We start from the raw sequence: 13985 nt of genomic DNA, 5'->3' as shown, positions 1-13985 counted from the left end.
GTTATGCACTTGTTTTTTGTATGGGATGCCATCTATTTTTAGCCTGAGCCGGCCAGATTACTCCCATGACTGTTGGAAATGCGTCTATTGTGTTCATCAGACCTAGCGTGCTACTGTTACTAAAGTTGGTCAACTATTGTGAAACGGAGGGAGTATGATGCTTGCTACACGTGTGCTAAGTTAGAGCTTCATCGAATATATTTACCTCGCTTTGACACAATATTTTTGTCCAATAGCGGACTAGAACGGGGATGCCAGGCTAAATAAAGAGAGGGGGGGGGGGGGGGGGATAGCACCATTATAATGATTATAATGTAGTAGAGCGATTCCCGCAGGTATTCTGGGATGCCAAAACATAGGTTTAGCTGATGCGCACAGATTTAGAAAGTACGTGCCCACCCGCAGCACTCTGTTCTGCATCTATAGCAATATGAGTTACGAGGGCAACGACGAGAGCATTGTGCTCATTCTGATGCTTGCACTCACCGCCGAAGGCCAGAGAGAGAGAGAGGCGTGATCGTCAGCGCGGCCAACACTACCTCACGAGAGCCGACCTCCACCCCGAGCCACGATATGGAACGGCATGGGAGGCGATGTACGGCGCTGGAAATGACAGAGCGTTTATCACCACGACCGGATTTGATGTTAGCTGCTTCCACTACTTGCTTTCGCACTATGAACTCAGGTAGAATGCAAACAGTCAACGGCATGAGTTGGCACCTTCATTTTCACCTAACGCCGGAGGAGTGTGAGATGCTGTCGAGTGGCTGTCCTCTTCATTGCTCAAAGCTCTTTCGTCGCCAACGTCGTTCTCCAGAGACACTTTTTCTTCGATCCGGCGCTGGATCTGACGGGCCACACGGACATTTTCAGGGCACCTTGGACCCCCCGTTGGCTTCTTGGCGTTTAGTAACGCTTGAAATTTCTTCTTGAGAGACACCAGTTCGCGCTCTGCGCGGTTTCGACCGCATAGTCTTCGTAGCTGTGCCGCACTGACTCCCATTCATTCGCACCCGTCGGCAGAACGTCACCAATGAACTCCAGGAGGGCGACCACATCTAATTCTCGACACCTGCGACCCTCCCGCGCTTTGTCATGATGCTTGCGCATGGTGACAACAGCTCAAAGGCTTGAATAGGTTCGTCTACGCGCCTCCAAGTTGAGAATTACCAGCTCCTGCTCGCTCCGTTGCTGTCGCCCGGCCTCGGTGTCCACCTCCGCGTCCGTGGTGGGCAGTCTGGAGTATTGAGCTTGACGCGGGACAGATCTAAAGAGTGTGGTTTGTTAGTAAAAGTTATTAATATTGACAGGTAAAGCGCTTAAAAGAGGTCATTTTATTCATGTTCGAAGGTTTATTCCTCCAAAACCCAGACCCATGATCTGAAAGAGGGGGGGGGGGAGGCTTTTGAGTCTGAAGGGGGGGGGGGGGGGGTTAATGAGGTCCTCTATTTGTGTTTAACTAGAAACTATAGAGCCCTGAAAGTCGCTGGGGGCGTCGAAGCCCAATATCTCTTTGGGACTTTAACCCAATGTTGATGTATCGAGGCCGAGGTGAACGGCAAATGAACTTTACGGAAGCAGGAGGGTCACCAAGATCTCCCGCCACGGTGGATCACGATAATCGTGCAACACGAAGGCTCCACCAAGTCCTCCGCGTTTTGGTGGGCAGACTTGAACACTTGAGGGTCACCACGTCCTCAGTGGTTTGGTGCTGGATCAGAATCGCTACGGGGCACCAGGTCCGTCGCGATGTGGTGGGAAATCTTGATCACGGGAGGGATCACCATGCCCTCCGTGCCTTGGTACTTAAGCAGCTTGGTAGTAATCCTTGCTTTCCTCTTCTAATTGCCCTTCGAAGTCAACACACTTGTTCGAAGCAGGCTGAACTGGCTGGGGCACGTGGGAGGGTCGCAGATCCGCTGGCACAGCTTCCGGGGGTTAGTACGCGTACCTTGAAGAGTGTCTAGGGCGGTTGCTGGCTTTGCAGCTAAACACACGCCGCGCGGGGACAGGGGGCACAGGACACGGCGTCCGGAACCGAGTTACCAATTCGGTCGTTGCCCGGGGGCGAGAACGTGTCTTGCCTGGTCCTGCCATCTTCCGACCGCCGAAGTTGACAAACAGAGCTCTCTTGCCGACTCAGGAGAAGACTTCGCGTGCGCAGAATTAGTCGCACTTCAGCCAAGAGCGAAGCTGGGAACAAATACAATCCGGAGCTGAATCTCAGTAGAGCAGTGCGGCCTCCGCACAGTTCACTCCCGTTAAACCGCGTCATCAAAGCAGTCACCTCGTTAGAGCTGAGGGGAGACGAGTGCTTGGATCACTATGATGCTTGAGCCGTCCGAGCGCGAGGGTGTACCATGTCCTGGCGCCTTGGTAGATAACTGGAACACTGGAGGGGTTACCGGATCCTCCGTGCTTTGGCAGCGATATCTTGAACACGATGGGTCCGCCAGGTCCGTCGCGACTTGGTGTGTGATCTTGTGTACACGCAGGGGTCACCAGGCCCCACATGCTGCAGCGTAGTTGATAATCTTGGTGGTATTCGCCAAGCACGGCGCTGCTTCCGCGCCCGGCGTACAGGAACACCCCATCCCTTCTTCTCGGCCCCACGCGGGGGGACTTCGCATCCGAAAAGGGGGATCCTCCGAAGAGGCGCTGGAGGTATTCCGGAGACCACTTTAGCCAATCGGCGCGAATTGCGAAGTGACCCTTTTGAGTCTGAACCGCTGCCTTTAAACCATTCAAAGACTCTTGAATACTAGAGTAGTACAACATGGTATCTATATAAGTTTCCCTGAATATCACTACAGTACAACAAGTTGGCCCTCATGTGTACCTGTTGATCTGTCTACACAGACTCGGCCTGCTGCTAGGCCGCAGGTTAAATCCAAACTGTTCATTAAGATCTCGCTGCTCCTAGCTAGCTATCTCTGACCACCCGCTATGGGCCTCCATCTGGGTACCCCGGGTGCCAACTACTGGGTACACCGTACCGTACTGCACTTCAAGCTGCTGCTGCACATCGGTGGCGATGTGTCTGCGGATATGCTTGGTCGTATCGCCGCAGATCACTGTTCTCCACCGCGGCGAGAGGACTTGGCGACCCTCTTGCTTCCATGCGTGCCATGCCGAATCACCCGGCCTAGACAAAGAATTTCCGGGCTTAAAAGGTCCCCAGGGATCTCGGGCTTCGACGCCCCTAGCGATACAGGAGTCTATAGCTAGCAATGGCTAACGAAATAGATGATCCTCTGCCCCCAAGGTGGTTATGAGGTCCTCTATTTGTGTTTAGCTAAGAAACTGTAGAGTCCTGGTATCGCTGGAGGCTTTGCCTTGTTGATAATCCGCTCTGTGGTGCATTGTCGCTGCTAGTTTTCAACAGCTCGTCTTGTATGTAGATCTGGAGTGTTGCAGGTACGCTGCCGTGGCGAAGCACCTCTTTCGTATATTTTGCCAATTGGTGCGACTTGAGTAATGCTGCAACTGCGTTTTGTAGTGTCTTGTGTGTTGTTTTCCAAACAGTTGATGCAGCATCCACCACAATTGCTCCGATGCTCTGGTTCGCTCCTGCAGGCTCTATGACTACTTGTTTTACCAAAAGAGTATGCCAGCATCTGGCACTGACTTGAAGCTTGTGTGCTGAGAGACAATTTCGCAGCTCCCAATCAAGGATGCCGTTGACCCGGCGATTTTGTGAAAAGCTACACCAAACAGGGGAAAGTGGCGTATGGAACTGCTCGCTTCGTTCGCATTGAGGTGCATTGTTGTCACTTAACTTCTTTTGGCTAACGAGATCTATGACCTTGACATAGGTCGTCTATGTTTTAGCCATTGATGTTTGGCGGTAGCGGAGAGCACGCTGAGAAGGTCCAGCGTTTGTCATGATTTCCTTCAGGGTCGTTACCGACGGAGCAGCACCGGCACATACTACTACATGCAGACCGACAGCCCTGCTATCGACGGCACGAGTCAATGTGCGTGTGGGCCAGTCACTGACAATTGCTTCAGTCCCAGGTATCCTGATATCAGTCTCTCTTCCAGCCATTTTTGAACCTCCCAGTTTCACTGTAGTACTAGGCACATTAGAAAGTGGTATTTTGTGTATTGCATGATATGCACTACCTAAGCGACCCCACTTGGTAACCAGCCCTCGCTGCGTACCCGCATCAACAAGCCAACCACCTCCTTGCTTAGATCACTCGACTCAGTCGGATGGTCTTATAAAAGTCGTAGTAGTCGAGAACAACTTTGGTGTTCCTCGTATCAAACGGAGTCAATAACATTTTAGTCGATACTCTTTCGGGGGTCATTCCAGCAGCGAGCCAGTGCTTGAACTGTAGATTCTGCAATTGAGTGATAACCTTCTTCGTGGCTGCATTGGTTGCTTTCAGTTTTGCAAAGCCAATCATCCTGGCCACCTCGATGTCGCCGCCAAAACGCTTCTCCAGTTGCGAGATCGCACCCGGGTTTTGCTTGTTGAGCTTATTGAGCTTCGTCACGTACGAAACCCATGTGCTAAGCGCCGGACTCTCAAAGAATGTCTGTCCTTCTTCGTCCAGCTTCAACAGTTTGAAAATATCGTCTCCATCTTTCCCTTGACTTCGCCACAGCTCTTCCTCCAACTTCCTGCCAATGTCCTTCGTACTTGCCTCTTTGTTGGCTACACCAACCATCTTCGCCACACCTTCATCACCACCGTAGTGCTTTTTCAGCACGACGAACATCAATTCGTCCGCGTTCTCTTTGTCCAGTTTGGTCAAATAGGAGCTCCAAACGCTCCAAACTGAACTCGCAAAAATTGTATCTCCATCCTTGTTCAATTGAAGGAGCTTGAAAACATCGTCTGCTGTTTTGCCGTCACTCAGCCAGCTTTTCAACTGCACCTCCTCCAACTTGGTACTGATAAACTTTGTAGCGCGACCCCGTTTCGCTGCTACAAACATCTTTGTCAGAGTTGCATCGTCATACCGCTTCATCAATTTGACCAGCAAGAGCTGGTACGGGTTCTCATCCAGCTTGGCCGTGTAGGAGATCCACGTGGTTAGAATCGGGCTTTTCAAAATATCGCCTCTTTCCAGGTCCAGCTTGAGAAGGTTGTAGACGTCGTCAGCCGATTTGCCATCACTCAGCCAATTCTTGAACTGCACCTCCTCCAACTTCCGGACGATACTAGACGCCGTACCATCTTGCTTTGCCGTAACGAGCATCTTAGCCAAGCCTGCCTCGTCATAGTGCGTCGAGAGTTTTACCAATATCATGTCATACGGGTTCTTACCCTGCAAATCAACGTAAGAGATCCAAGTCCTCAACATCGGGCTCTGAAGGAGTTTTCCCTCTTCGTTGTTCAGTTTGAGTAACGCGAAAATGTCATCGGCAGTCTTACCTTCACTTATCCATTTGTTCAGCTGCACCTGCTCCAATTTCTTTGCCGTGGCAGCAGTGCTTGCACTAGTCTTCGCCCCTGCAATCATCTTCGCGAGAGCTTCGTCGCCGAAATGACTCACCAACGCGGAAACCATCGACGCTTGAGCCAGTTTAGTGTTTTTCTTGAAGTTTTTGGTCACCGTGGTTACCCACTCCTTAAATTGCGTGCTTTGAAAGAGTTTGTCGTCGATTTCCCCAACCTGTAGCTTCTTGAACAACTTGTCTGTGGTCGCTTGATTGTTCGACGTCAGCTTGTTCTTTGCAGCTTGAGCCATCTTCTTCACAGCGTCAGTGATGGCCCTCTCCTCAACGTCGGCGTCGTCTTTCATTGCCTCCTCGACAATCCTCAAGTTTCGAATATCGTGGAAGCTACGTAGCAGACGCTCTTCCGAGCGGTCCAACGTTTCTGGTTTGGCGATGTTCGCATCCGTTGCTCCCGAAACAGCGCCGACACATGCCAGCAAAGCAAGAATAATCGGGAGTATCGTGCAGCGTCTAAGCGAACAGGGGCTGAACTTGGCAACCATGCTGGAAGCTGGCTTAGCGAAGTTTGGAGCGAACCGAAAAATGAGCAGGTACACTGGGTACTACTGCAACATTGCTGGTGAGCTGCAAGCGGCGCCTGCCACAGAGTGACCCAGTTCACAGAGTCTCGGTATACTGTGCAATGCTTACGGGACGGTTAGGATTACGATGGCGGGACAAAATTATTAGTCCACGAAACGTGTACATGTTTGTGCATTCCGCTTGGCCGTGGAGAGAAAGCTAGGCATCGCTAGTCGAAAGACGATAGCTAGAACAGACGTATATTATGGTTCGGAAAGACTTAGTATCATTAATGTACCTCACTAAAAAGAATATGATATCGTCAATACCGTTGGAAGTGCAGCGCTCGTAGTCACCGCTCGTTCTTGGAATCTACACTGGACACATACACTTCGAAAGCGAGTGGCACTCACCGTAGCCACCGCTGGGCAAACGCAAAGAAAACGGAGATAGCGACTCATAAATCAAATGCGCTAGAACTCGGACCTTCCATCTTCGGGTAGAGATCTAACGCTCTGCAAAGCGATCACCGCCAACAACTGCACGAAATACATAGCGCCCTTCATCACTTGGTGCACGTCGTACATGCGGGTATCGGTCTCTGGGGCGGTAGCGCTAAAGCCCGCGATGCTCGACTCAGTGTCGCTGCCATCCACCAGAAAACGCATGGAATGGCTGGAATGGCATCAAGTGCGAGTAGTAGGTCGACGGCACCATCGAGACGGAGCGCGTGCACCGCGCAAACGTGTAGCACAACTTGTACGTGAACGCCTGCAGTTCATCAGCTGTAAAACACATGGTGCGATTCGTGCCTTGCAGGCCGGCGTAACTATTAAGGTAGAAGTCGTTCTCAATCGAGAGGCAGATACTCGAGTCCACAACGGTTCCCACCTTCACATTGCCACTACGATCGGCATCCTTCGGATAGTCAGGGAACAAACGCGTGTTGTGGCGCTTTTGAACAATGAAGAACGTGATCGGAGAAAAGTAGTCCACTTCCAGAACCGACCAGCCTCGCTCGTGATTCAGGACCATATGGCATTGACCTTCCAAGTTCTTTGACAAATCGACCGATGAGCCGAAGTTCATTATCTGCCTCTCTCGATATCCTTGCGCGTGAATCGCAGACGCGTGACGAATGAAGTTCGGATCCACAGACGCTGTAACTGCGGCAGTCGACGGACGAGTCTTGGTCTTGTCCATCGGGCTCGGGTGCGTCACATCGGCGTCACAGATGATCGTACGCGGAGCCGACACGCGCGGCAGAGGTCCACTAATAACCCCGTTCTTGCCTCCCAGCTTCGTATTCATCTTCATTAATATGTTGACGATATACTGTGGGTTGCACTTCGGGATGTTCTTCGCCAGTATACACTGCGAGACGGTGCCGGTGCCAGCTCCCGTGTCGGACATGACCTTCAGTTCACCGTACCGTACGAGCGCGCATCAGCAATCGGATTGATCATCCACACGATTTGAGCCAGCGATTTGATCGTGCTGGTGGCCGCCTTCACCGCTTCGCCGAAGAGGTGTAGAATTGAATCCTGCCGGATCTGCTTCAACATGGTGTTCGAGGGCAACCCATGCCGAGCTGATCCATTTGCGCCTTGAAGAACTTCTGGATCTCTCCGAGGCCGCAGCGATTCGGAGCACACATGCTGATGACGGCCCACTACTTGAACTGTGCCGGCGTGTTCAACCGCTTGCTGTGCACGTTCCACGCGCCATCGCGAGAGCTTTTACAAGCCCCTCCACTGTACTCGATCGCAGGAGGTGGCAGCTGGCGGCCCGTCGTTTCCACCATTCTCGGCTTTACCACATCCAGTCGACGCCTTGGGGGATCGGGTCCGTGTTGAAGTCAGCCTCGCGGAGCTTGTGCTCGAGCGATCGCCGGGAGGCGTGCACGTGAGGCGGATCATGTTGGCCACCTGCGTGTCCGTGACATTGTGAAGACACGTCTGACCCGCCATGACGTGACAGACCTCCATAGGCAAGTAATTCCTCTGCAAACACGATAGCTTCTGGTAGCGCAGACGGATTTTGTACGTTTGCTGGAAGTACTGAGCGATGGACATGCGCTGCCCTTCGTCGTCCCCGAAGAACGTATTATCTGCGCTTTCACGTGACAAGCCGTTCACACGGTAGCTGCGCTTGACCCCTGGACGATGGATCATGTTGACTTTGACGTCTCGAATGGCCTTGCTGAAGGTCGAGTGCTGGTACTTAGCCACAGACGTGGACATGTTCCTGAGCGCCAGCGTCTCGCACAGAAAGTCTATCGCGTCCATGGCCTCCACGAAGGCCGTGACCGACAGATCTAAGTTGACCACGAGGTGGATCTGCGTGGCCCGTAGACTTCCGAACCAGAGCCCGAGCGTCTTCTTGCTTCTGCTGCTGCCTACATGTAGTATGCTTTTTGGAGAATGAGAATGATGAGGTCGAAAAACCTGTTGAAAGTGATTCGCGTTACTTCAAGGATCTTGGTGTGCCAATCGCATGCCGCCCCCGTCTTCTCTTCCAATACCTTTGCCGAGTCAATTTTCTTCGTCTTACACGCTTTTCAAAGGCCGTATTCGTTTTTCAAAGCCAAATACATTCTCATCTTTGTGACCCAGCTGTTCTTTTCGGTAGGAGATCCAAGTGTTCCACATCGGCCCACTTTGTCGACATCCTTGTTCAATTTAATACGAAGACGGGACACGTTGGCCCCATTCGTGAACTGCTGCATCACCATTTTGAAGTTTGACCAGCCATTCAGGATGTTGATCAAGCTTTTGTTAGCATCTCTCAAGTTTGTCGACGTGGCGCCTTTCAGAACACCATAGTAGTTTCAGCCGCTCGAAAACGCCGCTCGTCCCCCCAAACCTTTCAGTCTTCAGCATTCAAGAAGTTGTATCCCACCTTGTGCACGCTTAGGATATCGAAAACGCCGTCTTACAAATCACCCCGTAGTTCTTGGAACCTATCTTCACAGGAGAGCAGCGTATTATAATAGCTGAGATGCTTGCCCGTAGGCCATCGCCGTAGCGGTTCATCCGCGACTGACTTAGCAAGTTCTGACTGTAGATCTTGGCCACAGAATTGACGGAAGTACATGTACTAGCTATAAAACAACGGTCAGGGTCTGCTAACATTGAGCTCCATAAAGAGTTGATCTACGGTTTTACTGTCTGGTGGCAACCAGAGCGTTGCGCTTTCAGCAAGTTTCGCGACGCTCTTGATAGAGAATGTTCGTGCTTCTGACTTAGGAAGCTTCTCTATACCAGGAGTCATGTCGTCTACATTCTAGTCCTCAAGCTCGACTTCATTTGAAAATCGTGTTGCTTAACACGGAGAACACAATGCTCTCACAAATGAACGTTTCTATAAGTCGGAACCTCAGACGCTCCTGCCACCTATAGCGATAGTAGTAAAAGCGGCCGTCATCAATGTGTCTGTAGAGTAGACTGATCAGCAAAGTGTGTATTGCCATCGCCTTGGTCAGGCCACCGCTGGTTCACAGATTCGTGTTCGGGCGGCAACCTCTGGTCGTATTGACAGCTCCACGTCACCATTCTGGGTACCTCACTCTGGAGTATATTTAGTAGTTTATACCATGTTGTCGAAGCTCCCGATATCCACGTTCTCTTGGACCGAGGAGACAGTTCATTCTGTGCACAAAATACCCGAGTTTCGTGTAGAACGTACTCATGTTTTCGAGTCGCGTGGACCTATCTCCTCGTCCAACTTAATATTTGTACTCAGGTGTCAGTATCTTTTATCGTCATTATCCAGCCTCTCAAATTTTGCTCCAGTACTTCATAGAACTCAACATTAGAGAAACAGCAGCAGCAGTGGGTATTCTGCGTCTTACGATCGATGTATGGCATGCATGCACTACTGTTCATGGGTATATCCCAGATCTACCAGTTGGGACACGTCTAACCAGTCCCTGCTGCGCTCGCCTTCAAAAAGTCGGAGTAGTCAAGGATGACTTTGGTGTTCCTCGTATCAAACAGAGCCGATTCCATTTTATCCGATATAGTATTGAGTGTTCTCCCATTACCGAGCCACTGCTTGAACTGTACATTCTGCAATTGAGTGATAACGTTCTCCGTGACTGCATTGCTTGCTTGCTGTTTTGCAAAGCCAATCATCCTGGCCACCTCGATGTCGCCGCCAAAACGCTTCTCCAGTTGCGAGATCGCACCCGGGTTTTGCTTGTTGAGCTTATTGAGCTTCGTCACGTACGAAATCCATGTGCTAAGCGCCGGACTCTCAAAGAATGTCTGTCCTTCTTCGTCCAGCTTCAACAGTTTGAAAATATCGTCTCCATCTTTCCCTTGACTTCGCCACAGCTCTTCCTCCAACTTCCTGCCAATGTCCTTCGTACTTGCCTCTTTGTTGGCTACACCAACCATCTTCGCCACACCTTCATCACCACCGTAGTGCTTTTTCAGCACGACGAACATCAATTCGTCCACATTCTCTTTGTCCAGTTTGGTCAAATAGGAGCTCCAGACGCTCCAAACTGAACTCGCAAAAATTGTATCTCCATCCTTGTTCAATTGAAGAAGCTTGAAAACGTCGTCTGCTGTTTTGCCGTCACTCAGCCAGCTTTTCAACTGCACCTCCTCCAATTTGGTACCGATAGACTCTGTAGCGCGACCCCGCTTCGCTGCTACAAACATCTTTGTCAGTGTTGCTTCGTCATACTGCTTCATCAAAAGAGCCAGCAAGAGCTGGTACGGGTTCTCATCCAGCTTGGCCGTGTAGGAGATCCACGTGGTTAGAATCGGGCTTTTCAAAATATCGCCTCTTTCCAGGTTCAGCTTGAGAAGGTTGTAGACGTCGTCAGCCGATTTGCCATCACTCTGCCAATTTTTAAATTGCACTTCCTCCAACTTTCGGGCGATAAAATGCGTTTGACCTTCCTCTTTTGACGTAACGAGCATCTTCGCAAGGCCTGCCTCGTCATAATGCGCCGAGAGTTTTACCAATATCATGTCATACGGGTTCTTACCCTGCAAATCAACGTAAGAGATCCAAGTCCTCAACATCGGACTGTGAAGGAGTTTATCACCGTCCTTGTTCAGTTTCAGTAAGGCGAAAATGTCGTCGACAGTCTTGCCTTCACTCATCCATTTGTTCAGCTGCACCTGCTCCAATTTCGTTGCTGTGGCAGTAGTGCTTGCACTATTCTTCGCCCCTGCAATCATCTTCGCGAGAGCTTCGTCGTCGAACAGTTTCTTGAGGGACGAAAATATAACCTCGTCCGAGTTCTGCGTATTCAACTTGGTCATGTAAGATATCCAAGTGGCAGCCACCGGGCTTTCAAACAGCTTTTCTCCTTTGTCATTCAGCTTCAGAAGATCGAAAACATCGTCTCCAGTTTTGCCAGCGCTCTCCCAGTTCCGCAGTTGTGCGTTTTCCAGCTTAGTAGCAACAGCTCCCGATTTGTAGTTCTGCTTCGCCGCAACGAGTAACGTCGCGAGAGCTTCATCGCCGAAATGACTCACCAACGCGGAAGCCATCGACGTTTGAGCCAGTTTAGTGTTTTTCTTGAAGTTTTTGGTCACCGTGGTTACCCACTCCTTAAATTGTGTGCTTTGAAAGAGTTTGTCGTCGGTTCCCCCAACCTGTAGCTTCTTGAACAACTTGTCTGTGGTCGCTTGATTGTTCGACGTCAGCTTGTTCTTTGCAGCTTCAGCCATCTTCTTCACAGCGTCAGTGATGGCTCTCTCCTCAACGTCGGCGTCGTCTTTCATTGCCTCCTCGAAAGTCCTCAAGTTTCGAATACCGTGGAAGCTACGTAGCAGACGCCATTCCGAGCGATCCAACGTTTCTGGTATGGCGATGTTCGCATCCGTTGCTCCCGAAACAGCGCCGACACATGCCAGCAAGGCAAGAATAATCGGGAGTATCGTGCAGCGTCTAAGCGAACAGGGGGTGAACTTGGCAACCATGCTGGAAGCTGGCTTAGCGAAGTTTGGAGCGAACCGAAAAATGAGCAGGTACACTGGGTACTACTGCAGCATTGCTGGTGGGCTGCAAGCGGCACCTGCCACAGAGTGACCCAGTACATAGAGTCCCGGTATACTGTGCACAATGCTTACGGGGACCAGTAAGATTGCGTGGCGGGACAAAATTATGGACGGTGATAAATCCACCAGAGAAAAACGAATACGCCGAACCTTCCTAACCCTACCGTAAACAGTCATATCTTTATCGATAGCGCTGAAGAACTGTATGAAAGAAAATGACGAGGATAGTGGTATTTTTTAGTAGTTGATGGGCGACAGAACCGTAGTTTACCATCACGTTTTATCTAAATTCTGAAAAGTCGGTACGGTTTGCATACGGTACGGGGTACGGATAGGTCCACCGGAAATCTGTACTGAAAAGTGTAGGCCCGGTATCAATCTGGCGTATGCTCCGGTACCAGTATCACGACAGTTGCACTGTGAACTGGCGTGCGTGGTCATAAGAAGAACGGAAATATATTGTCAGCCGTAAGTTATAAATCTCTAAATTGAAAATCCGGGGGGGGGGGGATATTTGTAATGGGTCTGCTTAGACCCACTACTTAAGCTTACACGTGAGCGCACGTGTATGAGGAAGCGTAGGAGTAATTTACTTAAGTTCAGTATACTTGTATCCGCAAGTATACTTAAACCTAGATAAAGGAACCGAACGATAGCTTTGGTGCCAAATGAGAACTGTATTGATTGTGAATGGGGTTTCCTCCTAAAACTGATATTTCTAATGAGAGGTTCTGCCATTGGATGGCTGGCCGAACCCCATCTATTGAATGACTCTCATTCGTAGAAAGGTGTTACTTTCTACCAGTCATATGCCTTTTGCTATGAATGTGGACCACCCTGTGGAGTGGTCACCTGAATGTATTCCTTAGTGCATGTTGCACTAAGGTAGGAGGTGAACCGAATGTGTAGCCCCGCTACAATATTTGAGTGGCTCTACACATCCAAAAAGGGAGGGAAAAAGTATAATGCTCAGCGGAAGCCGCAGCAGGAAGGTATTTCACCCTGCGCAGTGAATGTGGTACGTCGCGCACTTCTCTAGCTAGTGTGGCGGAGCGGGATCACAAAATTGCTGATGTGACCGGCACTCGCCAACGGTTGCCCGGACTGCCGACTGTCGGAGGGGGTACTCCGTTGATCCGGTGGATCTTGACCTTGTAGCTCACCTTGTGTACCCGACGGCTTGGGCGGGTTGCACTCTTCCGGTACTCACGCGAGGAGTATCAGTGGTGATCGAGATCGGGGTTTGAGCTTGATGGGCTCTTCAGGGGATGTGTGTGTGTGTGTGTGTGACTACTGCGCGGATATGCTTCAAGCAGTCAGTCGGTATCAGGTGTGGGATCGATCACGGGGGGTTGTTTTCCTTTGCGGGGTCCTTTACGTTGCTTGCCGCCTCCTATGGCGGGGTCTTGATGAGTTGAGACAGAAGGGAGAGCGCGCCTAGCCAAGCGATCTAGGGGCTTCCACGTTTACACTTGATTTCACTATGTGGGTTGTCGGGTCGTCGGGTAGGTCAATATACTTCCTTCCCCGGAATTCCGCTGGCCACTTGTGTCTTGCAAGGAAAATTCTGGTCTGTTTATCCCTTAAGAACTATGTACCCACTCCCCATCCTGATTCCTATCCTACGATCCACAACCCATCCTATACCTCCCGTGTACCCTTTCAGTGGTACCTTGCCAAATGATCAGCCGATCTGTACCCATCTCCTCGGCGATCGTCCGAGTGATCGCGTGTACCCATGTCGATCATCTATTCTGTAGCCATGTCCTGTGTGATCGCGTGTACCCATGTCGATCATCCGATGCAGAGTGATGGTCCCATGTGAAAGTGATGGTCATCCGCATTTTCGGACTTATTGTCCCACGGCCAGATCCACCCATCGCAGGTCCCAATCCCATCCTTTCATGATTGATCGGTCGTGACCGCCAAATTGACTGCTCGCTTCGCCACAACCGCCCCCTGCGCGAGGAGGGATCGTACAGCGCTCGG

The 13985-nt window shown here is 50.8% G+C and overlaps 4 protein-coding genes across 4 annotated transcripts; all 4 read right to left on the bottom strand.

The window, feature by feature from the left end:
• Positions 1–4193: 4193 nt before the first annotated feature.
• Positions 4194–5954, bottom strand: KRP23_1683 (RxLR effector protein PSR2; the record flags this gene model as incomplete). Its single annotated transcript, XM_067896030.1, has 1 exon — positions 4194–5954. The coding sequence occupies one exon, from the start codon at positions 5952–5954 to the stop codon at positions 4194–4196; it is 1761 nt and encodes a 586-aa protein (XP_067749016.1).
• A 655-nt stretch (positions 5955–6609) lies between these two features.
• Positions 6610–7290, bottom strand: KRP23_1682 (Protein argonaute 1A; the record flags this gene model as incomplete). Its single annotated transcript, XM_067886345.1, has 1 exon — positions 6610–7290. The coding sequence occupies one exon, from the start codon at positions 7288–7290 to the stop codon at positions 6610–6612; it is 681 nt and encodes a 226-aa protein (XP_067749015.1).
• A 422-nt stretch (positions 7291–7712) lies between these two features.
• KRP23_1681 (Protein argonaute-4) lies at positions 7713–8261 on the bottom strand (the record flags this gene model as incomplete). Its single annotated transcript, XM_067886343.1, has 1 exon — positions 7713–8261. One exon carries the CDS (start codon positions 8259–8261, stop codon positions 7713–7715), a length of 549 nt encoding a protein of 182 aa, XP_067749014.1.
• Positions 8262–9893: 1632 nt separating this feature from the next.
• KRP23_1680 (RxLR effector protein PSR2) lies at positions 9894–11918 on the bottom strand (the record flags this gene model as incomplete). The annotated part of the gene is made up of 1 exon (XM_067896029.1): positions 9894–11918. One exon carries the CDS (start codon positions 11916–11918, stop codon positions 9894–9896), a length of 2025 nt encoding a protein of 674 aa, XP_067749013.1.
• Positions 11919–13985: the final 2067 nt, after the last annotated feature.

The sequence above is a fragment of the Phytophthora ramorum genome (genome assembly GCF_020800215.1).
Source record: "Phytophthora ramorum isolate Pr-102 chromosome Unknown Phyram_PR-102_s0002, whole genome shotgun sequence".
Classification (NCBI taxonomy): domain Eukaryota; phylum Oomycota; class Peronosporomycetes; order Peronosporales; family Peronosporaceae; genus Phytophthora; species Phytophthora ramorum.
The sequence above is the reverse complement of the archived record's forward strand: the minus strand, read 5'-3'. Positions and strand labels throughout refer to the sequence as shown.